Source organism: Spea bombifrons, chromosome 1 (assembly GCF_027358695.1).
Source record: "Spea bombifrons isolate aSpeBom1 chromosome 1, aSpeBom1.2.pri, whole genome shotgun sequence".
In the NCBI taxonomy this organism is placed as follows: domain Eukaryota; kingdom Metazoa; phylum Chordata; class Amphibia; order Anura; family Pelobatidae; genus Spea; species Spea bombifrons.
This window is the reverse complement of record NC_071087.1, coordinates 118,232,339-118,258,766: the sequence shown is the minus strand read 5'-3', so window position 1 is coordinate 118,258,766 and position 26,428 is coordinate 118,232,339. Positions and strand designations below refer to the sequence as shown.

General features: G+C 42.1%; 3 protein-coding genes and 1 long non-coding RNA gene across 5 annotated transcripts; 3 read left to right on the top strand and 1 right to left on the bottom strand.

Annotated features, from left to right (window-relative positions):
- The first annotated feature begins 7,104 nt into the window (after positions 1 to 7,104).
- On the top strand, positions 7,105 to 11,611 carry LRRC75B (leucine rich repeat containing 75B). The gene is made up of 4 exons (XM_053457324.1): positions 7,105 to 7,823; positions 8,023 to 8,151; positions 10,059 to 10,171; positions 10,716 to 11,611. Exons 1-4 carry the CDS (start codon positions 7,554 to 7,556, stop codon positions 11,191 to 11,193), a joined length of 990 nt encoding a protein of 329 aa, XP_053313299.1. The 5' UTR covers positions 7,105 to 7,553; the 3' UTR covers positions 11,194 to 11,611.
- Positions 11,612 to 12,320: 709 nt separating this feature from the next.
- LOC128474895 (uncharacterized) lies at positions 12,321 to 13,103 on the top strand. The gene is made up of 2 exons (XR_008346410.1): positions 12,321 to 12,604; positions 12,650 to 13,103. It is a non-coding gene; the product is annotated as an uncharacterized LOC128474895 (long non-coding RNA).
- A 2,769-nt stretch (positions 13,104 to 15,872) lies between these two features.
- On the bottom strand, positions 15,873 to 18,541 carry SNRPD3 (small nuclear ribonucleoprotein D3 polypeptide). The gene is made up of 3 exons (XM_053457305.1): positions 18,405 to 18,541; positions 16,885 to 17,077; positions 15,873 to 16,023 (listed from the first exon to the last, which is right to left on the bottom strand). The coding sequence occupies exons 1-3, from the start codon at positions 18,528 to 18,530 to the stop codon at positions 15,962 to 15,964; spliced, it is 381 nt and encodes a 126-aa protein (XP_053313280.1). The 5' UTR covers positions 18,531 to 18,541; the 3' UTR covers positions 15,873 to 15,961.
- A 2,294-nt stretch (positions 18,542 to 20,835) lies between these two features.
- GUCD1 (guanylyl cyclase domain containing 1) lies at positions 20,836 to 24,649 on the top strand. 2 transcript variants are annotated; one of them, XM_053457291.1, is made up of 7 exons: positions 20,836 to 20,974; positions 22,058 to 22,142; positions 22,545 to 22,710; positions 22,888 to 22,979; positions 23,691 to 23,932; positions 24,030 to 24,227; positions 24,274 to 24,649. In XM_053457291.1, exons 1-6 carry the CDS (start codon positions 20,923 to 20,925, stop codon positions 24,119 to 24,121), a joined length of 729 nt encoding a protein of 242 aa, XP_053313266.1. In that variant the 5' UTR covers positions 20,836 to 20,922; the 3' UTR covers positions 24,122 to 24,227; positions 24,274 to 24,649. The 2 variants fall into 2 exon arrangements, with proteins under 2 accessions (XP_053313266.1, XP_053313259.1); XM_053457284.1 differs by having other exon boundaries at positions 20,836 to 20,995; positions 24,030 to 24,649.
- Positions 24,650 to 26,428: the final 1,779 nt, after the last annotated feature.

The following is a 26,428-nucleotide window of genomic DNA, read 5'->3' as shown; positions in this document are numbered from 1 at the left end:
CATGCATTCTGAATCAAAGACAAGACTGATTACGGTCTGATAATATGAGATATTTTCTGTATACACCAGCATAGATTTCTCATGTTTTTAATAGAGGTGTGCTTTTGGGTTTTCACCATATCTATCTGCAGGCCTGGACTGGGACAAAAAATAGGCCCGGGCATTCAGAGCCGGCCTTAAGTGTTCTGGCGCCCTGTGCGGACTACTCCTCTGGCGCCCCCCCATCCCAAAAAAAAGAAAGGAAGAAAATCTCCCCCCCTCTGCCCCTTCTCACTGCCTTCCCCCCTCTGCCCCTTCTCATTGCCTCTCCCCTCCTGCCCCTTATCACTATCTACTCCCCCTGCCCCTTCTCACTATATCTACCCCCTATCCTTACTTACCTTGTTGCCGGAGTCCTGCGGTGGGAGCGGGAGGCGTCCGTCTTCCCGCTCTGCCACGGTGCACGCTTCACAGCTGAGCGCCAGAATAATTCTAGGGAAGGCCGAGCGGTTGCTGAAAACTTCACGAGCAACCGCTCGGCGCCCCTGCCAGGGACATAAATGAAAACACCGTTTTTTTTTTGTTTAACTTTATTTAACATCCTCCATGTTAAATAAAGTTAAAAAAAACTTTATTTAACATGGAGGATGTTAACTAAAGTTACAAAAAAACCAAACGATGTTATAATTTAAGTCCCGGGCGGCGCCCTGTTGCCATGGCGCCCTGTGCGGCCGCACAGGTCGCACACCCCTAAGGCCGGCCCTGCGGGCATTTAAGACTGAGCAGCCCATTTTTATGAAAAACAAATTAATACAAATACATACACAATACTTGGTCATTCAACACGGGAAGCCTGAAGCCACAATTTAGTGCCACTAATCCTTGAAATAAATATAAAATAACACAATACCTTATCTTTTCCACTAAATGATTTGAGGGCCTAGAATGTTTTGTCCCCTTAAGTCACTACAAATTCAGGAGGGCGTTTTATCTCTGGATAAGTAAAAATGAAATAGTTCCTACTGTAAATTAAGTGCCAGTAAATACACACACCAGGACAGGCTTTTCCACACCGACACCCAGACACACACACCAGGACAGGCCCTGCCACACCGACACCCAAACACACACCCCAGGACAGGCTCTGCCACAGCGACACCCAAACACACACACACCAGCACAGGATCTGCCACACCGACATCCAAACACACACACACCAGGACAGGCTCTACCACACCAACACCCAGACACACACACACCAGGACAGGGTCTGCCACACCAACACCCAAACACACACCCCAGGACAGGCTCTGGCACACCAACATGCAAACTCACACCCAAGGACAGGCTCTGCCACACCATCACCCAAACACACACAGGACAGGCTCTGCCACACTGACACCCAGGCACACACACACACACACACACCAGGACAGGCTCTGCCACACTGACACCCAGACACACACACACACACACACACCAGGACAGGCTCTGCCACACTGACACCCAGACACACACGGCAGGACAGGCTCTGCTACAGTGATAACCAAAAACACACAAACAGCAGGACACAATCTACGACACAGGCATCTACACCAGGATGGATTTTCGTTGATACTCCCCTTAGTGTTTTTGTCCCTTGTGAATTGATGGCTCAGCCAGCACCTTTTTAGTATAGATTAATGTGGTGCCCCCAGACCCTTGTAGGATCGCCTCCAGCCAGCACTATTTGTATTAATGCCCCCATTATTATTGATTTATGTGATGGTCCCATCACATATACGCATTAGACATGCATTTTTAACTGCATAATAAGTATTTATCTCTTGAAATTGAAATATGATTTCAAAATAACAGCTGAACTGGCAGTTTCTTTAATATTAGACCCTTCTGCCGATATATATATAAATATTAGCCCCATGCCGCCTATATATATATATATATATATATATATATATATATATATATATATATACACATAAATATTAGACCCTGATGCAGATAGCAGCTATAGATCAACATTAACACACAAACACAGCTTTGCTTGTATAGATCAATTGAAATTCACTTGTGAACACCGCACTGAAGGTATAGATCAAATAAACAGAATCAGACATACAAATCCTGTATTTGCAGGTATACAATAATAATGTATGGAAACATAGCATAGCAGATATGGATCTACAGAATAACAAATAATACAAAAAACAAAAACTGTCTGCGCTTCTTACCCTAATAAAGTTGGCAACAAATATATAAACATAATATAAATGAGAGGTTTCGGTTATATGAATTGGCCAAAGCATAATTAAGCTCACCCGCCACGTCAAGGCACACTCTCAATAGGGTGAGAACCTACTCTCACCTCCTACACAGTGGGCACACAAAGCAGTTTATACCGCTACCAAAACCTTATTAATGTGTTGGGGGAGGTGCAATTAAACCTCCTCCCTATTAACCCCTGGACAGCAAGCTGCAACCAGACTGATGAGGAGCCATATACATTTGTATTATTTGAGCCTGTGACTAGCTCAGCGCACCGACATTTTTTCTTTTCCCTGAATAACAAATAAACCCAGCTTTGTAGATATAGATCAGTTGGAATTCACATAAAAAACTCAGCATTAAAGGTATAGATAAAACCCCTAAATTACAGCCAACCCAAATTATACGAATAGGACCTGCCCCAAACAGCCCAGCACGAGTCAACTTTGTCCCCAAACAGCCCGGCCTGTGCCATCTTTGTCCCATAAACACCCTGCCAGTGCCATTTTTGCATTTCCAGAATTATACACCTGATTCACACAAACACTTTTACAGTCACTCACTAATTCACTCTTTCATTCACATAATTCATTCACACAATCATTTATTCTCTCACACATTCACACAAATAATTTTACACATATTCATCAATACATTCTGACAAACTCATTAATTCTCTCCCTCATTCAGACAATTCATCCACACATGAATTCATCAAGTCTCTCCCTCATTCAGACAATTCATCCACACATTAATTCATACTCACTCATTCACACTTATTTCAATATTCTTACTACCCTCTTTCTCACTATCTCCCCCTCTCCCACCCACTATCTACCCTCTCCCCCCTTTGTAGTTCACTTACCTTGAAGTCCTGCGGTGAGAGTCCGAGGCCTCCGTCACCCTGCTCTGCCACGGTGCGCGCTGCTTCACTGCGGAGCGCCGGCATATGACTTCATATTCCGGCGCTCAGCATGAAATGCCGGGACCGCAACGGAGGTAGAGGCCTCGTGGAGGAGACTGAGGGGCCCCGAGCGTTTGCTAGGCGCCCCTCTGTCTCCTCCGCGTAAAAAAAAATTCACGCTGCCCGGGACATGCGGTCAACCTAGGGTGGATGGTTCCAAATTTGGCGGGGCGCTAGGCTGGCCAGTCAGGCGTTTCTATCTGTAAATATCGAGGCTGGAGGTGATGGGAAATGAGCATACCTGGGAACTTCTGGACTCCGGCGCCTGGGCTCCAGAGCAGGACCAGGACTGCACACTGACATCAGGTCCCGCTGACGTCGGGGGTGTTTCCGCTGACGGTAGTGGGAAACACCCCCATTTTCAGGAAAAATGGGCGGGGAGCGGGCGTGTCAAACCCTTCTCCCGCGACCCGGAGGATTCGGGACTTGACCCGGAGAAGCAGCGCTAACCCGGCAATCTCTCCGGAGAGTTCCCAGGTATGGAAATGAGGTATCATAATGCAGAGTTCATCCAGAAAACAAGCAGACTAGATTAGAAAACAAGGTACATAGTGAGGATGACAGAAGTATTTTTACCAGCACTTACATTCCTAGGAGCATAAAATATATGATTGAGTTTTACAAAGATTTAAAAGTAATGAGAATATGTAGCAAAGCAAAGAGGATAGGTAATGACGCTTGAGTAAGTTGTAGAGAAAGGGGCACGTTATAAAATGCTGTGGGCCATATGTATAATATTCATTTCTAAGGCAATGGGCTACATGTGGAGCAATCAGCCGAGGCATTCTATTTGTTTCCATGGTGATTGTTCCACATTGTTCTGCACTTTCACAATTGCCCTTAATAAATAAGCCCTTCTATTAGACCATACCACTAATCAAAAGGACATTAATAATTTAGATGTAATTCAAAGCAAGACTAGTATTACTATTTATTACTTTATAAAGCACCGTTACATTCAATGTTCCATCTAATTTTTCTTAGTTGGCGTGCGCAGAAAATTTCTCTTGTGCAAAAATTTTCACAGAGCAGAAATTTTGGGTGCACAATATCCGCGCTGCATAAAGTTTTAAAAAAATTATTTTTTTTTTCTTCATTTTTTGGGAAAAACTGTTGTGCGCACAATTTTTGGACGTGTGCGCTCTCTAAAAAAAAAAAAAAAGCCAGAGGGAACACTGGTTACATTCTTCAGTATGATTAAAATTTACAAAATTAAGACTATTAAAATATGAAAGAAATTATATGTATGAACTCATAAGCAGGGGCAGATATACATTTGAAGTTCTCCTATTTGCACTATTTGACCAAAAGTATGTGGACACAGTGATGTTGGATACAAAAAGGTCTGGCTCACAGTCTAGTTCTCTTCACCCCAAACTCATCCAACCATGTCTTTATGGACCTTGATATGTGCACTGGGGCACAGCCATGCTGGAATAGAAAAAGGGCCTTTCCCAAATTGGCGCCACAAAATTGGGAACATACAATTGTATAAAATGACTTTGAATGCTGTAGCATTAACATTTCCCTTCACTGGAAAAGGGGGCCTAGCCCAAACCCTGAAAAACAGCCCCAGACCATTATCCCTCCTCCATCAAACTTTACATTAGGCGCTATGCATTTGTGTAGGTAGTGTTCTAGCATCTGACAAACCCAGATTTGTCCATCAGCCTTTTCAGAAAGTGTATTTCAGCAGAACACAGAACATTACACTTCACACCTCTTGAGACAATGTTTGGCACTGAGAATAGTGATCTTCTGCTTGTGTGCAGCTGGACACCCATTTCATGAAGCTCCTGATGCACAGATGCAGTTAGGAACTCTGTAGTGAAGTGATTTTGCATCCACTACTGCCTTCATTGAGAAGCCCTGACTCTATTTAGCAGTCAGGGCGGCATGTGGTTGTGGGGATAGAGGGGTCAAGTAAAGGTCAGGGTTATATAACAGGTTAGGGTTGAGGTTACATAAAAAAAAAAAAAAAAAAAAGTGTAGAAGCTGCTAGATGCGCTCGCGCCGCTTAGTTGGCCGCGCCTTTTTTGCGCTCGAGGGTGTCTCGAGCCACTTAGTTTAACCGCGCTTTTCTTATATGAGGTAAAGTGGTATCTCGCGCTGCGCTCGCGCTGCGCTAAGGGCGGGATTTTGCCCTATAAATAGACCTGCTGAGGTGCGTTTGTTTCACACCTGCGGCGAACCGCTAGCTGACTGCACTGACCTCTCTGTAGCGTCTGGTGAGCGGCAGCTTAGCGGGAGAGCCAAGGGTACGATGATGGAAGAACTTCTTCTGAGGCGCCCACCCTCCCACCCAAAAAATAAAAATAAAAAATAAAAATAAAAAGAGGGTTTTTAATAAAAAAAAAAAATCTGTCGTGGCTTTTATTGGGGTTAAGGTTGCCCTTTTTTTCTTCTGCAAGGTGAACCAGTGGTTTTGGGCTGTCCTGGCTTTAGGGCGGATGGTCTTTGAGTATTTAAGTATGGTTGCACTCTGGGGCTTGGGCCAAGAGTGCTTTATGGTTTACAATGTTTATGTTGATATTAAGTAATTGGTTGTTGTTACAATGTAAACCAAATAAAAGACCACGGCCTGTTTCTCCAATTCAGTTGTCAGTGTCTTTATTTATTAGGATAAGACGGTATGAGTTAAGCTGTTTATTTGTTGTGCATATCCCTTACAATCACATGAACAGCCCCAAAATCTAAGTGTGCGTTGTCTATCTCTTTGTGGCTGAGCTGTAGTTACTCCAATACAATAATAGCAGTTACAGTGGACTGGGGTAGATCAAGCAGGGCAGAAATTTCAAAAACTGACTTGTGGTAACGGTAGCATCCTCTGCCATTTTTAAAGTCACTGAGCTCTTCAGTATGACCCATTGTACTTCCATTGTTTGTCTATAGAGATGGCTTTCTGTGTATTTGATGTTATACCCCAGTTAGCAATAGGTATGGCTGAAATACCCAAACTCAATAATTGGGAGGGTTGTCCACATACTTTTGGTTATATTACTGGTGGGAATGAAAAGTAACTTTAACTTAGTCAAAATGGCCAGTGCATAAGCAGGGTTGGGTGTTTTAGCATTAAGCGCTTCTCCTTTTAACCCTCCAGTCCCTTTGGAAACATTGTTTAGGCGGTGAAGTTTGCACCATAGAGATGTACCAAGTCATTGCAGTACTGGTTTTCTCTGGAAACAACCAAAGCTCTCCTGGGCCCCAGCCCCAGAAGATCCTTAAAGTGAGGTCAACAATAGCCAAGATTTGAAACAGGTGGTATGTGTTCATACACTTGGGCACAATCTATAGATCAGGGCAAGTGGAGGTCAATCATAGTCAAAATAACGAGTTTGGTTTATAATCAGGTAGGATAATACAATATAAGATACTACCACATGGAACGGACAAGAACTTTGGGGTGGGAATGCAAAGGTAGGAATGGTCCATCAAACCGACAGAGCTATAGGAAGACCTGGCCAATAAACCAAGGGCCATTGTGTGGAGATTGTCTAAAATAAAAGGTGACTGAAGGTAACATTAAACAAGGGAAAGGGGGTTAAATAAAGGAGTGTGAGAAAGTGGTGCAATAAAACACATTCTAGATATGATTCTCTGAGGACTACAAACAGGCCATCAGAAGGACTGTGAGGGTGTTTACATGGCCCTTCCAGGTGTAGATATGTATTTCCAGGGAAAATATGATGGTATATACATTGTGGGTTGATTAAAGTGCACTTATTGCTGCAGTCACTATAGAAACCGAGTATTCCTGTTGATCTCTCTGCTTTGAGCACTTTGCACTATAATTGTTCTTTATAAATTTCTTGCGGTCTCCAGCCGTTGCTGTAACTGCAGATCCATGCGGCCACCCCACTGACACAGTGCCCTGAAACACACTGCCGCCTCAGGCAGCACTACTCTCCCCCAATCCCAGACACTCTTTGCCGCAGCTCCTGATTGGACGGATGCCGCAAGCTGGAATATAAACAAACAGAAGACAGGCGGCTCCAGACAGACACACAGTTCCGATACACGCGACAGAACCTGCAACCGAACCGGACCTCGCACCTGATCCATCAGACACCTACGGATCACCCCAATCCGGTCCTGCACGGATAGCTCAGGAGTCTCCCCTCCCTAACCCCGGTATCAAGGCAACCAGCGCTTCCCAAATTCAGCACCAGAAGCGGACAGCTCCCGGCCAGGGGGTAGTGGATAGGATTTGGGGCAGGGGGGTTAAAGTACCGTAGAAGCCGAGTGTTAGCGCGCAGTGGGTGGCCGTGTTACGGAGGGGCATGGATAGCGGGGGGCTGGTGTAGGTCAGTGGCACGTAGCACGTAGTTACTAAGCTCTACTCGAGATGGGGGGCCGGCTGAGCAGACAGAGCAGCCTGGAGGATGAGCCGGAGGACGGGGGTGATTTCGGGGGTATCCGGGGGGATACAACTGGATCCCGAGGAGACTTTGCATTCACATCGCTGATCCTGAACTCGGAGCGAATCCCCGGGGTCCTTCGGAGAAACAAAGCGTCCCCCTACGTGAGGCGAGTGGCCTGGCTCAGGGACATCCAGGCGCTGATCCGGGACCACAAGCAGGAGCGGGCGCTGCAGGTGCTGAAACTGCTCCGCAAGGTGAGGAGCCCCGGGACCAGCATGCACCGCGTGTACCCTGTAAACAACCCAGTTACCCCCGAGCTAACCCGCTCAGCGCCAGAGGGAGGGGCAGTGCTACGTGTTGCGCCTTGTGGCAGTGATATGATAAGTACCGGCGGGGGGTCGCTGTCTTCTCTATGCACTGGGTGTGGTAAGCAAGCTTTTGGTGTATCCGCAGGACCTTGGCCTGGAGGGAACATTCCTCAATGACGTCCTGTACAGACATGTCACCTTCCTGAACCTGGTAGACCCCATATCTCATGAGCTCTTACTAAGTCTGGCCAGAGAGCTCCAGTGTCCCCGCAAGGTGAGTGTTTAATAAGAGAACACCTTTCTTCTCACTAGAACCGCGTAGCCTCTCCAGCTGTACTCCGGCTGCTTTGTCTGATGGGGATGGAGTATATTTACACATACATGCTCATAGATACAAGGGAGTGAAAAAGAGAGACTCTTTAAATCCTGGCCAAGATGGGGACAATTCTGCCCCACCCCATCCGCTCAGAGGAAAATGTTCCAGAAAGTCTAAGGCTGGTCCTGAATATCAATAATCAGAGCCGGTTGGGGAGGGAGGAGGGTGGCAGAGACAGAAGGACGCGGAGGGAGAGAGGAGGAGAAGAAGAAAGGGGGAGGGAGGAGTGGATGCAGACCAAACAAAGACAAGGAAGAGGTGAGTTGAAGAGTGAGCAGTAGGGGTTGGTTAGGCATGGTGTAAGAAGCAGATAATCTTGGATTATGTACCATAAAATGCCATAAATCCAATAGTGATTAATCTGTTTTTGCTGTTACTTTGTTGTTTTTAAAACACTGTAACGTTCCATAATATTGTTAAGATGGAAAAAAAAGTAATCCATGGAAAACACACCAGAGGGTGCCCTGCCCATAGGAGCTTACAGTCAACAAGAAAGTGGCTACATATGTGCAAAATAGTGGAAGTAAGGTCTAGATAGAGCGAAGTTAAATATCAATGGCAGGTCTGTTGGATAATGTAGTAGCCATGAGGTGAGAATTAGGATGTTACATCCAGCACAGCCAGCAGCATTGACAAAGTCAGAAGGATTACTCTGGTCGTGCTAGATGCTTAGATGTAACATAAGGAAGCATTGCTTTACTGAGAAGGTGGTAGATAAATGGGATAGCTTCCCAACAGAAGTGGGAGAGGTTAATGCAGTAACAGTATTTAATGGGATAGAGATAAAGCTGTCCTTAACACAAGACAAGACCATGGACTGGTTAAGGTGTGAGTCTTTACAGCAGAAAAAAGGCCAAATGGTTCTTATCTATGGTCAAATGCATTATGAGGATGAAGGATGGACCAACCATGATTTTGGTACACAAACTGACATGTTAGCCCCAAATTAGGCAACTTGACAAGAGTAATTATTTTATGAAAAGTAAGGATTTCAATATTTTTCTTCTTCTGGGTTTGGGACATCATAAATCATGTAGAAAACCACATTTAGGCCACATATTGTAATCTTACAATAGCAGGGGTCCTCTTATCGTTCTGTACCCGTTTGTCATAAAGTGTATTAGTGTTACTCTATTGTATTAGTTTTGGTTGCGTCTTATAACCATATAATGTTGAAGTCCTGTTGGTAAGACTAGCTAAACAGCAACAGAACATGTATTTATACTGGAGTAAGTCTGATACATATCAGACATTTATCCTATGATGCTTGGGATTAAGGAAGTAGATTTGGAGATCTTGGGTTAGTTTAGTCTGCCAGAACTGCGATCCTATAAAGAAGTAGACAGCGGCCTGAGCTACCTTCTCAAAATATTCTGAAATGAGCAACAACTCATACTAATCATATATAGAAATAACTATATGTGTACATATTATAAACACTACCATTCAAAAGTTTGGGTCAATTACAAATGTCCTTGTTTTTGAAAGAAAAACAAATTCTGTCCATTACAATAATATCAAGTGGATCAGAAGCACCATGTAGACATTGTTAATGTTGTAAATGACTATTGTAGCTGGAAACAATTTATTTTTAATGGAATATCATCATAGACATAAAGACTTTAATCAGCAACCATCACTCCCGTGTTCCAGGGGACGTTGTGTTTGCTAATCCAAATTTAAGTTGAAAAGACTAATCGATCGTTAGAAAACCCTTTTGCATTTATATTCCAGCTAGAAATGTCCTTGTTTTCCATGTGACCACACACTTTTGAACAGAGTCTATATACACAAATTTCTTGCAGGAGCAAGACCAAATGAGATCCACGGACCGTATCTGCAGGCAACTCATCTACCATTTGACACCACACTCAAAGTGGCATCGACACAGCTTGTCACGCAGGAAGAGCCTGGCCAGGTGAGGATGAGAAATATTAAAGTATGGGCAACAGGGAAATAAAGAAGGACACAGAGATGAGGGAAATCTACTCCTTGTTTATAATAAACCCCTGTACAACTAAAGGAAAGCATTTTGGGGAGTTTGTTACCCATATCATACAGGAAATATAAATCGAGTCAAGTTAGCAAAGATAATAACAAGTAAATGCAGGTCAAACCCTGTCTATCCTTTCAAGGCTGATGATTGTAGATTTAAAAAAAAAATTTTGTAGATTAAAAACTAAATGCAGGACCAAGTGTTGACAACTTTAAAATTCAATTAGTTGTATATGACTTGATATGTAGGATTTGCATAAATTAATTTAATGGTATTGCTTTTAGGTGAATGCCACTGCTGAAACCATAGATAAGGACTTTAGGTACTAACAATATGTTTCATGCTAGGAGTGCCAACGTTTCTGCTAGTTTCAAAGTCATGTAACATCCCATCTACAAAGCTACCTACTGCTTGTTCCTTTTCCTGATTTTCTGTGCTAAAATATTTCTCTGTACCCTTTGAACAGCCTGAAGAACAGCCTGCTTCAGAAGTCAAATATAGATGTACTAGATCTCTCTGGTATCCCATTGTCCCCCCGTGATGTACAGCGTGTGGCCCTTTACTTGCAGAGCAATGGAGACAGCCTCACCAGTGTAGACCTGAGCTTCACTGAACTCACAGATGACACTCTGGAGTTGGCTTTGGCCTCCCTTACAGCTCTCCCCAATCTCACGCACCTGGCGCTCAATGGAAATCGACTTACTTGCTCGACCCTGAAGGACCTCAGCGAAGCCATGAAGGATAGTACCAACTTCCCCTCACTAAGCTGGGTGGACTTGGGTAATAATGTTGATATCTACTCCATGCCTCAGCCACTGCTCCTTGGGTTAAGGCGACGTCTGTGCCAGCAGAACCTTCTTCCAACAATCCCTGAGGCACAGGATGGCGACCTGTCCGAGGGTGGTGTTCCTATCCCTTTTCAACAGCTGCCCTGGGACAGGTGAGACCACTAACAGCAGCAATCATCGTTATAGCAACTGAATTCACCCTTCTTTCTCAAACCTGTGTTGAAACCACCTTAAACTTGGCAGGCTCGTACATTCAACGTGCAACAGGTGGTATGCCTCAGCCACAGAGAGTGGCCATTAAACACAGATGCCCCATAGACCTACTGGATGTCACAGCCTGAGTAACAAACCCAGTGACAGGCAAAGGGCAGCCCATGACAACTCAGCTTCGGCCTCATCACTGTGTGTTTTACAGATTAATCTCTGAACAAAGGGAGGCAGGGATCACAGAAGTGCAGAGACAGAACTGCTGTGTCAGTGGAACTAGGAATGGGTACTAAGCACCAGGGGAGGGGGCATTAACAAGTATAATATGGTAGAATACTAAATGGATGTACAGATATCTTCATTTCCTGGACAAAGTACAAACTGCACCAGAGAATGTGACTTTTCACATGAAAAAATAACTTAGTAGTTGGTATCTCTTATTACTCCCTGTATTGATTTCCATTTTAATATGTACATGGGGGGGGCAGGGGGGTTGTACAAATCATTTACTGGAGCATATAAAAGTGAAGATCCAGAACAAAAAATCGTAACACACAAGGAATGTTTCAAAAACCAAGAAGTGACTTAGTTCTGAAAACCTTAAAGGTTGTCACAATACATGTGACTGAAGAGAATACTGCTCCTGTGTGACAGTCAACAGTCATGTATTGTTGGATGGGTTGTAAGAATCATATGTAGAACCTACTTTCCGAACGCGGATATGGCAACTGGCAAAAGGGCTACTGATTTGTAACAGGGCTATACTGGAGACAACCATATGGCACTAACCTTTCACCCGGTACTGAAATAACCTATTTGGCTGACTGTGAGAGCCATTCTTAAGTCCCATGTAATAAAACAAACCATTCTCTTGGTAGAAAAAATAACCGTAAAATCATTGAGGGTTGAGGAAACTTTTTCAAATACTCTAAATTAGCTAAACGTGTATCGCTGGCTCACTGGCTGATTACTTAGTAACATGTAATGCAATTTAGCTCATGTGTTTAAGGACTTACATTCTGCTGTTAACTATTGTCAACTATTTAGCTCGCAATCAGATATAGAACAAGAGGAAGGCGAGACGACGGTCTCTCCAATAAATGACTTTACATCTACACAATAAGATAAGTTACACATCACACATTTATTCTTATAAACACATATGGGGCACACTGGTGTCCTGGCTTATGCCATCCACACATAGTAGAATGGTACCTTCACAGCTTTGCTCAATCATAAATCCACCCGCCAGTAAGCCACCAGTAATCCAAATACATCTAGTTTGTCAGCCATTACCAAGGCATATGGTACCAAGATACAAATCTCAGTATTTCATATTAACAAGACGGATGTGGCTGCGGTAGTGACTACAACCAGACTGCCATTTAAACACAACGCTAAATAGGCTGTTATACTATGACTGTTACAGTGAAACGGTACAGCCGAAAAGGAAGCTAGAGGTATATACATGTGTGTCTGTATGTGTTTATATTACTATAGAATGTTATTAACTATGTAATAAAAAATCTTTTTCTGGTAAATCAGGAATTGGAGTTTTCCTCAGCATTCTTAAATCATTTTAAAAAGTATTGTAGAACAGGAAAAGCTGAGACACGGGTCTATTCACTAAAGAGGTCGTTTTCACAAGAACTGAGCATTTCATCTCTATGACTTCTCCCAATGACTTCCCCCAGTAAGTTGTATATAATGTATATACAATATAGGAGAATTTTCAACTGTATTTTACTGATGTATTATAGCCCCTTCATGACAAAGCCTGTACGGGCTTAAAACGCATTGTCATTAATGGGTTTTTTATTGTTACTTGTGGAATAAATTGACAAATGATTGGATGGAAATACCTTTTTTTACATGTGAAGATTTACTTAAAAGGCCTTATTGTCCAAGAGGCGGTATTAAATATTGCCTGTCTAATTTTAATATTTGTTACAGAAACATGGAATTTGTTGACACATAAGACCAAACCATTAGGCCCAATTTTTGCTCAATGCTTAACCTTCTCATTCATGTTTAATTCATTTACCTCACCCTATTAAAGGGACACTCCAGTAATCATATGCATTGAAGAACATTCCCCCACCATACTTTTGCTCTCTTTTCACACCCACCAGCTTGTTGGCTTGCAGGAGATGTCTTTGGCCAATACATGCCCAGCTTGCCACTCTCTATGCATTGCTCTGGCTTGAGCTAGAGTTCCAGGAGATCCAACAAGATCCCACGTGCGCATGGGCAAAGACAAGAAGTAGGACAAATGGAAGCTGTGTATGGTCACCTCAGGATGTTTGGACGCTTAGCAGTTGCCCTGTGCTTAAGACAGAAGTTACAGAACTAATGTATTCCCTACAAGACATGGGTAGCCCACAGGTACTTCTCCTGCAACTGGGCCGATTAGCACAATTTCAACAAGGAAAAACAACTGCACTGCAAAGCAATTCACCCAAAAAAGATTTACCTCCTTGTAGATTTTAAAGACATGTATAGTGATACACAACATACTAACCTGTTTAGCTATAAGAGGGTTAAATGCACAAGTCCGCATGCATGTTAAGATAAGCGAACAAGGAATCACAAGACCGCCCTCTGGCTCCAGATACATAATTTGGCAACCGCAGTCTCACCTTTGCGGCAATTAGAACCGATTTACCAAAAGAACTAGCCTTTATGCAATGAAGTTAATGTTGTTATGGTTACCTGCCCCATACTGTTAATTCCTATTGCACGTTTCACTTACAACCGCTCTGGGGAGAGAGAAATGCCAAGTGTTAAAGCTGCAGCATAATAAACGTGACCGCCGACATTCTCTACACGCTTTCTCATACAAGGTCTCCCAATACATTGCGGCTTTGTCTGAGACAGATGACATTAAAACACTTGTTAAAACAATTGATAGCTGTGGAAAAAGTCAACTGCATGGCAGTTTGTGTAAAATGCACACAATGTTTAATTATTCAGCCATTCTTCAATCCGGTCTATGGGGGGTGGGGGGGTTGACGTGAAACTCTGAAAATGACAAAGTGATAAATGTGTATTCATGAAACGGCAAAGGAGAGCAAATAAAAACAAAAAAAAACCTGCTGTATTGTGAGGACATTAGTCTACGATTAAGTCCAGTATGGAGGAAAGGTGCGACTTTTTTAAATTAAGTCCTTGCAAATGAATAAAGCTTGAGAATTTTGGATGAACACATGCAAAACGTGATTTATGTTCTTGACGTCGCACCCGACACATTCACATCATTTGTCACATATTTTTCCCACACTTTGGCTGTCTGGGGAATGAAATGCTTGCTGCAAGTCACTAGAGCGTTACCTGTGTGAAAACCAGTGGACGGTGACACCATTAACGAGGTCCTGCTTCACACCATTTGTTTTTTGGACTTGAAACCATGACTCCGGATTTCCCTAAACACCTTTTTTTTTCTCTCCTCCCACACCAGGTATATTGTACTACCAATCCTTCCTGATAACGTAAGGAAATAAATGGCAGTATAGCATGGCAAGCAGTAGTTTTTAAATATGCTTTGTAGAGCAAGATGTTAAAGCGCACACTCACCAATGCCTTTAAAGCCCAAAATAATGTAACTAACACACCACTTGTGCACAAGTGGTAAATATTGCTGTTGAACAGCTTGGCAAATTAGACACAAAAGGTCAAAGCCAGTAGTAAGCCATTATTTGTAGCCTGAGAGAACCCTCAGTCACGTTTGCCTTATACACACTCGGCACATCCAATCGATTCAAAATGCTTGCTTAGCAAATAAATCCACATGTTCCCCATAGCAAAAGCAAGCAACTTTCAAAACAGAACTACGTTACCTTTACTAAATTGAAGCTTGCAGATACACATTTATTCTTGCAAGCAAGTTCCATCTGTGATGTGGTAATCACATGCACTTTACCTTGTAGGATCTGGACAGAACCACTCATCACGAGAGTCATTTCAAAGACAAATCACAGGACAGAGTCTTCCATTCTGTATCAAAATCAATCTTTAAATTGGAGCGCTCTTCCTTTTGTGCTGCAATTGCAAGAATATCAATCACTTCTGTGACAGGGGTTTTAGGGAAAAGCCAACCCTCGACTGAAAACCGAACACAACCAACCCAGAAAGAAAAGAGGGAGAAAAAAAAATTAAACCCATGACAACTGGCATTTCACCATTGTCACAATGGTGCCTGTATACAAACAGATGAAAGCACAGCATTGTATCTACTGATTTACACAGAACACTCAGTGTGCTTGACATCCATAACCAAGTACAGACTGCATTAAATCTTCTTGGCCTTGTACTATTACAGTATTTTATGATTAAACATCACTCATGGGTGATCTGTATGCAGATTACCTTTTCACACTTAAAAGTGCCCGTTTAGGCCTTTAACCACCTTTAAAGTAATTTATTTGAGACCTACCAATATCACACCAGCCTATCTTAAAAATGTGTCCAGAATGTTTGCTTATATTTCTAAGCTTATTTTGTACTATACTTGGCTGTGTCCCGAGAACTGAGAAGGCCTACCAAAACGTGACTCAAATCTAAAGCAGAAGACCTTATTCCCCATAATTTTGCATTCAGAATAAAACACAATTTTACTGTTGGAAACAGATTTTATTCGCCAAAAAACAAGTCACTTAAGCAGTCACAGAACCAAAAACAAAACAAAAAAATACAAAAAATTAAAACTAGAAAATAGAAGTTATCGTCGTTTCTGGAAGATATTCCCACGTCCCATTCCACGCCCTCTGCCTCTTGCAGCCACTGAAGGATAAAAAAAAAAAGGGAAGAAAAAAAAAAAGTTATTTTAACCTACATATAATGAAACCCATTCTGTTATGTTTTGTGAGAATTGTACCAGTCTCTGTACACTATCCAATTACTGTTGTCCTAGAAACTTTGTACTGCATGCCCTTTGTTGAACGGTTCTCTGGTTTCGAAAATGCTGCACTTAGTTAACTACAGAGCCTTTTTGCACCAAAAATGATGCAGACACTATTTTAGGCTATGTTGCCATCTCCTTTCTACCAAAAAAAAAAAAAAAAAAAACAAAAAAAAAAAAACACAACTGCTCCTATCCAGGCGCCACCAGGATAGAGCAAGCCACAAAGAATGTAAAGGCTTTATGACAGCATGCATCATGATTAACAGTATTTAACCATTGTAGGCATGTGTGCAGGGTATTTTCTTAATTATATTTGTCCATTTAGTTTTTTTTCTCTCTACCAAGTAACCAGATCACCATTATTTATTTTGGGTATGCTTGGTTTTTGCATTGGATGGTTTTCCATTATCTGGAGTATATTTTTTATATATAAAAAGACAGCATTAAACAAAAAAACAAACAAAAACAATAGATATAGATATTTTTAGATATATTAAAATAGCCTTTTATACATCAGATTAAGAGCACTTAGTCTGTCCAAAAGTCAAATGAGACCGCTTAAATCACAGCATTCCCCCTTTTGAAACGGTGATTGTTCCTTTAATCTATTCACATACTAATGCAGAGTGTCGTAACGTTACTTACAACCTTTCATAAGATTCTGATACAGGTTAAAGTTACTGTAAATGCAAAATGCAAGTCAGATGTAGGTTTTCTGAGCCTAAGCAGCTAGCACTCACCTTGGGCTTTGAGTATAGCAGCTTTCCCTCTGCCAGCTCCTGAACCTTGGTTTTTATTTTTCATGCTCTTTAACATAGGAGCATTTTTCAACATGTCTGGAAGGATAAGAAATCGGATTTTGCTTCCTCTGATGTAGACCTGTTCCAGCTGTGCCACTCTGCCATCCCGGTAGGTTACTGTGATGTTGGACATCTGAAACAGAGAACAATGTTAGTGTCAGGTGTGAACCCTGGGTTTTAATATCAAATAGATCTGTAATTTCAAGAAAACAGCACCAAAAAGGTCAGAGGTTGCAGTGCTCACATTTGTGGGCTCTCAACTGATCATTACACAGGTCAAAACACTGTCTTCTTGAAGTACAAAAGATTTCTCCTTGTGGGACTAGTGTACCCAAGGAGCAGTGCCTGACAGATTAAGGTTTTGTAACAAGGCACAAAATCAGTAGTCAATTGACCCACAAATGAACACTAAGTACCTAGACACCAGATGTCACATTTTAGGAGCCATGAATACCTGGCTTATCCAGATCAATTGAAAGGTTTAGAAGAGGCAGGCTGAACGTGTTTACAGACATTAAAAAACACCATATGGCACATGATTATAGTGACCATACAGGGATTTTTGCACTAAACATTGCACTGTGTAAAACGAGGACAATGATAACTTGTTATAGAAACAGAAGTGGTGCAAATGTTTATTTGCTTAGCTTGCCCGACAGATGTTGCCATTTTCTAATTATACCATTACTTCCTTATTCTGTATCAGAAGCCTAGAGGTCTTTTCACCTCAGTAATCTAAAGTCTGCAAAACCACTTGTTGTACCTAAATGAGGACTGCAGAAGCTACAGTACCAACACTTGCAAAACATTGTTTTGTGTGTGTGGGGAGGTGTACCTTAGAGAAGGGGTATACTTACTAAACTGGATTTCAAAGTCACCAGGTCTACTTCAACACCTTATAACAATGGCAGTGCTCACTTAAAGTTGAAGTGAAAAGTGAGAGAAATATTTCTTGTGCTGTGAGGGATCTCAGTTGGATTTCACTACACATTAAAAAAGAAAAAACGGTTCTGCACTCAATTCCCAGGAAGCTGGGTGCTAGCAGGAAAAAAGGGACAGCATAAACCCTCTTGAAGCACACAAACAAAGAAAAGGAATCCCAGCACTCCAAACAGCTTCCAATATTTAGAGAAAGCAAAAAAAAAAAAAAAAAAAAGTTCCAGCCAAGCTTGACAAAGGCCCTGTTTGGCCAAAACATTGCTTTTTTTGTAAGGTGTCCTAAAGATTGGAAGCCATTTGGAGTGCTGGGATTCCCGTTCTTTGTTTGTGGATTCCACTACACAACATACAAACATGTAGCATGAGCAAATTGCGAACAATGAGCAGGAGTATTACCTGAACGCTAGAGATGCTATAAATCTGCCAGGATTACGGCCGCACAGGGATTGCAATTTACGTAATTAAGCAAGGGCATTTGTGCTTCGCAATGGAGTTTGATGAAGTCCAAATTTGTAACCAACCTGGCAGTTCATGTTGTCCTCTGCCTCAATCAGCTTGCCCCTGTACACTTCTCCAGTGTTGGTCTCACAGGTTACAATGTGTCCCTCTGCTTCATGCAGAACCTTGATGGGTACTCCAATAGACATGTTGATTGATTAAGGAAAGGGGTCTCTAGAAAAATAAGAAAGACAATTGTAAACACATAAAGCAGTAAACATTCACAGACCACCCAGCACTGGACTCCCGCCATCTTACCCAACAAAAGGGAGCACAAAGTAGTATTAAGCTTCGCCATTATAACCTAGTTTGGGGAGAGACCTGCTTACCCTTTGTCTCACTCTGCACTATAGTCTGATGCACCACTTACCAAGACCCGTTTACATATTGTACAGCGCTACCAAATACACCTGCGCTATACAAATCAATGTTTTCTGACCAAGGTGTATTAGTTCTTCTTATAGATTACATCCAAAGCCTGCGCCAGGACAGATTAAGAGGCCAGAATATAATGCCGACTCAAGTGCCTGCCTTATTTATCTGTGCACATACATACATACATACATTAAACCCTGGGGGAAAACACCCTGCGTCGTAGCCTCCAGTCCACAAATTCACGCACGCATTCACTTTTAACCCCGCTTCCCACACTTTTCCCAAAGAAACGTCCCCAAATAACGAACCTGCCCATCCAGCCCAAACACCACCACCCCGTGCAAAACACCAGCTTCCCGCTGTCGCTTACCTGATACACAGCTCTCTCACTAGCGTGGCTCCAACTGAACGAACTAATGGCGTCCCGCCTATTCCACAATGCACGGCGCGCAGGAAACGGAAGCAGCCGGGCACTAGGTAACTTCCGTAGCAGCAGTACAGCCCACTTCAAATTCCACCAAAAACAAGCGCCAGAAAACAAAGTTCCTATCACAGACCGCAATTTATGGTAGTCAGCTAGGCTGGGTTTTGGACAAAGGGAGGGGCAGGTCGAGCGTTTCCTCCTCCTCCCCGAAATATATACATGTTGTAGTTCCTTCCTATATAGTTTTAAGTCTTGTAATTTAATTGTATTTTATCCCTATGTGTTGTGGATTAACCTTTTTTTAAGGATCTGACCATGAGACTCTTCTGATTATGCGTAGCCCCATTTTTATTAACATGTGAAATGTATGGAAAGGAAAGCACACAAGGTTAAGTTATCCTTTATAGCATAAAAATGTAAGTAAAGGAGCAATCTCTAGAACTGAGAATAACAGACTTTGGGGGTTCTGCATAGACAGTACTTTATTGGCAAACATAGTACAGAATCTAATTAAAACCCTGTGTTGGGAGTGTTTCTTTATGTTTAAATTACAATACATTGTATTTACTAAAATGATGGGGGTATTCAAAATTAACAATAACATTAACACATGTAAGACATGCTGGTACAGAAAGAGATGAGGGCCATTATCTTGCAAATATCCAGTGTGTTAGGAGGTTGAGTTCTTTAATTCAGTTATTTTACACACATATACCGTACACTGCAAAGTGTACCTCTCGTTAATTAAAACAAAAAAATCACTTTTATTTGTTGACCAATTTGTCCCAATTGCTGGTTCTCCTAATCGTTGTTCGGATTTTCAGGACAATTTGGGGAATAATGCCTCAGGACTGTGTGAAAATATTAGCATTATGTGGGTTGGAACCTGGTGATACAAGTGAGGCATGGTGCAATCCACTTTGTTAACAAATATCTAACTGAACTGAATTGTTGTACAACAGACATATGGCATCTCATTCTCCACGTCATCAAGCAGATAACGCCTGTAAATATGACTGGTGATCATACTCCATGCCCTCCAAAACCTTTGTGCCCGCAAATCCAAATCATGTAATACTATGACTTTAATAGATTGCACCATATCAACCAATATATATATACATACATATATATATATATATATATATACATATATATTTATTTTCTAATACGATATACAAAAACCACCAACGCCCTTTGCTTTCTTTTTATTGGTATTGTGAAGATAATGGGACATCAAGTTTAAACAGCACTCAAAATCAGAAAACAATAGCAATCCTACTGGTTTCTAAAGGCCGAGGATGTATTTTATTTTCTTTCTAGTTGCGTTAGTGGCTATACTACTGCTAATTAGCCGACTGTGTGGTGCTGTACTTTAGCGCCTTTCCGTATGATTTCATTGTCCATGTAAAGCTTTACTCTTTATTTACGTATGTGCCCATAACTGCCTCACTTAATATAGCTGTATATACATGTATATCCCGGTACAGCTGCAAATACCCCTTAGAGCCACACCGGGCAGAGCAGTGCAGTACAGTGCAGTACACCCCATGTTCTACATGCCCCCTAATAATATAACACATTGCGCGCCGTCTCCACATCAAAGTTGTTTATGCAGAACTGTCTTATTATCCACCCTCTGAGCTATTTCCGGTTCCGCCCCGGACACGCAGGGAGTCCCGGGCTAGAGGGGGAACCGGTATGAGGGAATCCCTGAGTCTACGAGGCACTGACTGACCGGCATGAAGAATCCGGGACACTCCGAGGGGAGCAAAGCTGCTGTGCAGCCAGCCGGTACCCAGCGCACCGCCACACGTGTGTGATTATTTCCGACCCCATTTACCGGAGACGGGTTTTCGGACAGCGCCCTGTTAGGCCGGAATATAAGACTATCCAGCTCGTTAGAATAGGGTTTTAAGGTTCACAGACGCAGAGCATACATTTAGTAGCTGTTATTAATGCACCGGGAGACTGCACACCCCCACACCGGGCTGCCAGACACCGTCCGTGCCACAGAGGAAGCCTGTTCCTGTATACGTAACATACACGTCCTCCGAGTGCACCTCCTCTGTGTACTTCTACAGTCCGGTTTCCGTTTAACACTACTAGAGCTTCATTAACATAACGTATCTTTTTACAAGTCCTGTATCAAGGGCTCTTGAAATAGTTTTTCCATACACTGCATCCAGGGCGCTTTCCCCAATCTATGCTTGGTAGCCTGCATGCTCTTAAACGCCCTACCGAATACTGTCCCGCGGAGAGATTCTCACCCGCATTGGGCTTGTGTATAAGGGGATGAGGAGTGTGTGATATATCATATGCACTCTAATACATATGGATGGTATTACCAGATTTATCCTTGCCTGCTAGAGGTGTGGTGCAGTCACCTGAGATGCAAGGGTTAATTTTATATGTTTGGCAGTAAAAACATTTTTCAATGTGATTTGTGCCGCTTTTTTATCGTGTAAATCTGGTTAATTTCTCGCTGTGGCTGTTACATTTTGGTAAATTGTATTCCAAAACCATTTATACTCGGGTGCAATCATGGTTTTGCCAGTTTGTCCCCCCTCTGGTGTGAGGCCTGCGATTACTTTTATAAATCACCCGTAAGAGGTCCGTGATGAGTTTTGCAATTGCACACCTTCAGTTAAAAAACATACGTACAACACACTAGGGATTGACTCTGGGGCTTAACTTTAGTGAATCCGTGACTTTTATCTTGTTGCATTCCCCAAGGTGACCACAGAAAGAAAACCTCCACGTTGTATAATTACCTTCGTAAGATTGGTAGATTTATTGATCTTCTTGATAGAATACCCAAGACAGACCTCTATAATGTTGCTGTGATGGATTTATGATTTCGGTGTTCTCCTGCAGGTGATCATGTCCAGCTGAAGGTTCCACTCATTCAGCAACTATATCACTGGGACTGTGGTTTGGCCTGTGCCCGCATGGTACTAAAGTGAGTAATCTCCACTCAACATTCAATAAATGGCATAGTATAATAATATATACATTTTTCGATTTGAGAAAAAAATGCTTACGTTTCCCAGCTCTCTCTTGTCATTCAAATTGGGGGAAAAAGGGTGTCATAAGCATTAACCTGCAACTTATGAGAGTTTTACTTTAATAGACACAGCAACTATGTTCCTATGCATTCATGGTGTATTCATTGCCTTTTTAAAATAAGCTACACATCTTTTTTAACAATATGTTAAAAACTCTGTCCTCCCGTAGCCCGACATGTTGGTTTAATTCTTGTATTTGTCATTCCTTGATATGTTTGTAAATAGTTTCTCTCTTATTTTGTGTACCTGTGGGTAAGCACTACACCTTTCCACACCAGTATTTTGCTCCCTTACAGGTACTTGAACCTCTTGCACGAAGATGACTTTCAGAATGCCATGGAAGAGCTGCACCTCACTAAGAGCATCTGGACCATTGACCTGGCCTATCTGATGCAGCACTTTGGAGTAAAGCATCGGTTCTACACGCAGACGCTGGGTGTAGATAAAGGATATAAGAACCAGGTTGGTGCTTTTCCATGGTGATCCTCGAGTTTATGCGGTTTAGTCTGGATTGTAATCTTAAAATAACACTCCAGCCAATATATGCACATATGCAGGGATCCTGAAAAAATAGAGTGGACTTAAGTAAAACAGATATATTTATATAATCAACGATAACAATTGATCCTGTTGATTTAGTCGTTCTATAGGAAACATTTCGATGCAGAGGAGAACCGAGTGAACCAGCTGTTTGCGCAAGCCAAAGCTCGAGGGGTGCATGTGGAGAAACGGTACGTGGAGAAAAAACTATTACGCATAACTAGATTTTTGAATTGTGTATCTTTCCTACCATCAGCATTTCTAGAAGTTGTGGGATGTGACTTTTTATATGTAGACTATAGATGAAATCACTTGTACAGGAAGCATATATTACAGATAGTTATATTATTTGTTCAAAGGGAAGCTGACAAGCTATTTCCTTGTCTTATCTATATTGAAATCAGAAAATATGAATTATTTTGACTTGGATTAAGATAGCAGAATTATTTCTTCTTGGATTTACCAGAATTCTAGGAACACAAATACTCCTTTGTTGTGTAATACTATTAATTTACTCCTTCTGTTTGTATGACCTTTTATAGTTTAGTGCATATCAGTATGTTTAACTATTAGAAAACAGTATCTGTTTCATCTGTTATTCTTACCTCCTCCTTCAGAGTGAAAAAATACCTTTTATATTAATGTCTTTCCTGGCCTGGAGTTCATAGGTGAAACAATAGTGTATAATAATGTGTAAATGTCATACTTAACTGGATAAGGTGTGGAAATTCTAAGCATGCATTAAAAAGAACATCGGCACAAGAGAGGAGACCCATGCAGGCCCAATTCAGATGTGCCTAAGATTTGTTTTTTTTGTGTTCATCTAGATCAGTGCTGTTAGGAATCTTAGAGTAGAAGCTTGAGGCTTCTTGATACATGAGTAGTTGTCTTCCTCTTTGCAGCACTGTGATCATACAGGAATTAGAGGAACATCTTTCCCAGGGACATGTAGCCATTGTGCTCGTGAATGCAGTGGTGCTTCTATGTGACCTGTGTCCTAGTAGAGTCAAGTACTGCTGCTTCCTTCCTATTGGACAGAAATGCTTCTGTAGGAGCAGTGACTACCAGGGTCACTTTATTGTGTTATGTGGCTACAACAAGAGTTCTGGCAGTCTGTTCTACAACAACCCAGGATATGCCGACCGTAAGTAATGCCAATATGTAGTTCTTAACATTTACCGGTTTTCAGTGTACCTCATCAGCACATGGGTGACATCTCTAATACTTCTTCCTATACTTAGGGCTGTGTCGTACAAGCGTTACAAACTTTGAGGAAGCTCGCAGCAGCTATGGCACTGATGAGGACATCTTGTTCATCTATGTGGACAGTTGACCTCTTGCTTTTGCAGCAGCTTATGGCGGAGCACCGGCTTTACTCAGGATGGAGTCACGCGGTCAGCAGAGCCTTCTCTGCATTCAGTGGGATTCGGAGACAAATTGTGTCGAACAAAAAAACATCACAGATTCTGAGCGAGAAATACAGTTCACTAGAATGGTGTTCACTAGACCCCGATAATGCTTCCACAGGAATATTTTTAATATGCCGGGTTATATGTTGGAGAGAATAGTCAAGCAGATAAATGGTTATGCTCACTGCAGCATGGTGTAGGTTGTGTATTTACATGATATATTATATTTTGTCCCTCTGCGTAACTGTACAGAAAATGAGAACACGATACCACTGCCCAACTCCTTCATGGTATGCATATTCTAGTTCACAAGGGTCACTCAGTGTTCTTGTGTAAGGGTGAGGCAAGGTAGTTTAATAGGAGACATACAAATTGTATGTTTAAGACAGAAAAAAACCCAACTAAAACTGGTCCCTTCTTGTATTTAGATAATCTTAATACCTTGAAACCCAGTTTAATGATAATTCAAATCCGGTTGAGTTACCATATTTTGCAGGTCATATTAATTCATTTTAATGGCCCATGAAATAATTAACCCACCTGTGTAGCAGACAGTGGTATATTCTGGCCTAGGGTGGTAGACCCGCTAATGCATAACAGCTTGATATGCTGTTAAAAGGGAGATCTAGGAATCTGGCTTAGGGCAGCGCAGAAGATAAAGAAGAATATGATGTAAAAAACATGGCCTTAACAGCCCTTTATGTTTAAGGAACAGAACTGTATTGCCTGGCAGAGGTATAAGCTGTGGTGAAGGTAGTTTTATTTGTGGGCTTTTCAAACTGCAGGAGTCCACACTGGGTACACTATGCACAGGAAGTCTTCTTCAGGCGATAGTCCTGCAGCACTCTGGGGTTTACTGTTCTGAAGCACCCAAACAGCAAAATGTCACTAGTGCATTTATAATAAAATATTTTAATATGCTCTGTAGTGTTATGTGTTATCTGTTTATTCCATCTAAATACTCATAGTTATAATATCATTCACTACTGTCACATAATTCTTTACATAACTTTTTTATTTCATTACTTGAGGGAAGTTGAGATCTGTGGCAAAAGTTTGTAGAGTTAGTAGGTTGAGTTAATATGTAGATTAATTTTATGTCCTGGCCTGATTATTATGAAAGGAGATGTGACCAGGATCACCTTCTCTTCCAAGTCAAGTGTGCTTAGCATACATTGCTAAATACTGTGGTGACAATACAAATATGCCACATACAGAAAAATATATGGGAGTCCTTTTTAGGCAACCCTACAATGCACCTAATTGTGCAGTACAAAATCTAAAATCTGTAAATGTACCATACATTTCTGTTCTAGTCGCACACTGTTCCTTCTGTACATTACTATATATATATATATGCACGCACGCACGCACACACGCAAAATTACATTTTTACATCAAGAAACAGCTGTCCATGAGTGGTGATCTGGCTACTGCACCTCTTACCCGAGTTTTGTCTTAAGGCTGTCGTATTGGCCCGAATATAGGCCGCACTTTTTTCCCCCACTTTAAGTCTTTAAAGTGGGGGTGCGGCCTATATTCGGGGTCTAGCGCTCAACGCCCGGGACATGCAGTTCCAGGCGCCGGGCAGGCAGCAGGGTAAGGATACAGATCCCCCGCAGCGGTGCAGGGGACCCGTATCATACTCTCCGATGCGCTCTGACAGCCTCCCCTGCCAGCACTTCCCACGGGGGGAGTGCCAGCAGCAGAGGTCGTTTACGCGCATCGCCGCAGCCGGTTAACGTCTGCACCATGCGCTTAGACAATCTCCCATGCCGGCAGAAGTGCCGGCACCGGAAGTTGTCTACGCGTATTGCGTAGGTGTCCCCTGCCGGCCCCGCAAGACACACGGGAGTCTGCTTTGGTAAGTCGGGGGGGGCACATCTTGAGGGCAGAGTGGCAGCATATCTCGGGGGGTGCAGAGTGGCAGCATATCTATTCTACGTTTTTTGTAACTAAGAAAATTTTTTCCTTAAAAATGCACTTAACTTTTAGGGTGCGGCCTATATCCGAGCCAATACGGTATATATAATCTTACAGGGGTTAATATGCTGAATGCTCTACATATAATAACTTGCCACAAATTATGTTTATTAACATGCCCCATCCATAGAGCATGAACAACAATCTATACTTTGTAATTATAGGAGTGCAAGTATATTGAAGGCAGTCATCATAAGATTAATCAGTCCCATATGGGTGAACTATAATTACTTTCCTTACCTTTATGT

Excerpts from the sequence above, each read along its gene's own strand:
- SNRPD3 (XM_053457305.1), bottom strand. The coding sequence starts at position 18,530 with ATGTCTATTGGAGTACCCATCAAGGTTCTGCATGAAGCAGAGGGACAC. Across the intron at positions 17,078-18,404 it reads AGGACAACATGAACTGCCAG|ATGTCCAACATCACAGTAAC; the intron begins GTTGGTTACAAA and ends TCTCTGTTTCAG. Across the intron at positions 16,024-16,884 it reads TGCTATACTCAAAGCCCAAG|TGGCTGCAAGAGGCAGAGGG; the intron begins GTGAGTGCTAGC and ends TTTATCCTTCAG.
- GUCD1 (XM_053457284.1), top strand. The coding sequence starts at position 20,923 with ATGAAGAATCCGGGACACTCCGAGGGGAGCAAAGCTGCTGTGCAGCCA. Across the intron at positions 22,143-22,544 it reads TGTGCCCGCATGGTACTAAA|GTACTTGAACCTCTTGCACG; the intron begins GTGAGTAATCTC and ends GCTCCCTTACAG. Across the intron at positions 22,980-23,690 it reads GGGGTGCATGTGGAGAAACG|CACTGTGATCATACAGGAAT; the intron begins GTACGTGGAGAA and ends TCCTCTTTGCAG.
- LRRC75B (XM_053457324.1), top strand. The coding sequence starts at position 7,554 with ATGGGGGGCCGGCTGAGCAGACAGAGCAGCCTGGAGGATGAGCCGGAG. Across the intron at positions 7,824-8,022 it reads TGCTGAAACTGCTCCGCAAG|GACCTTGGCCTGGAGGGAAC; the intron begins GTGAGGAGCCCC and ends GTGTATCCGCAG. Across the intron at positions 8,152-10,058 it reads AGCTCCAGTGTCCCCGCAAG|GAGCAAGACCAAATGAGATC; the intron begins GTGAGTGTTTAA and ends AATTTCTTGCAG.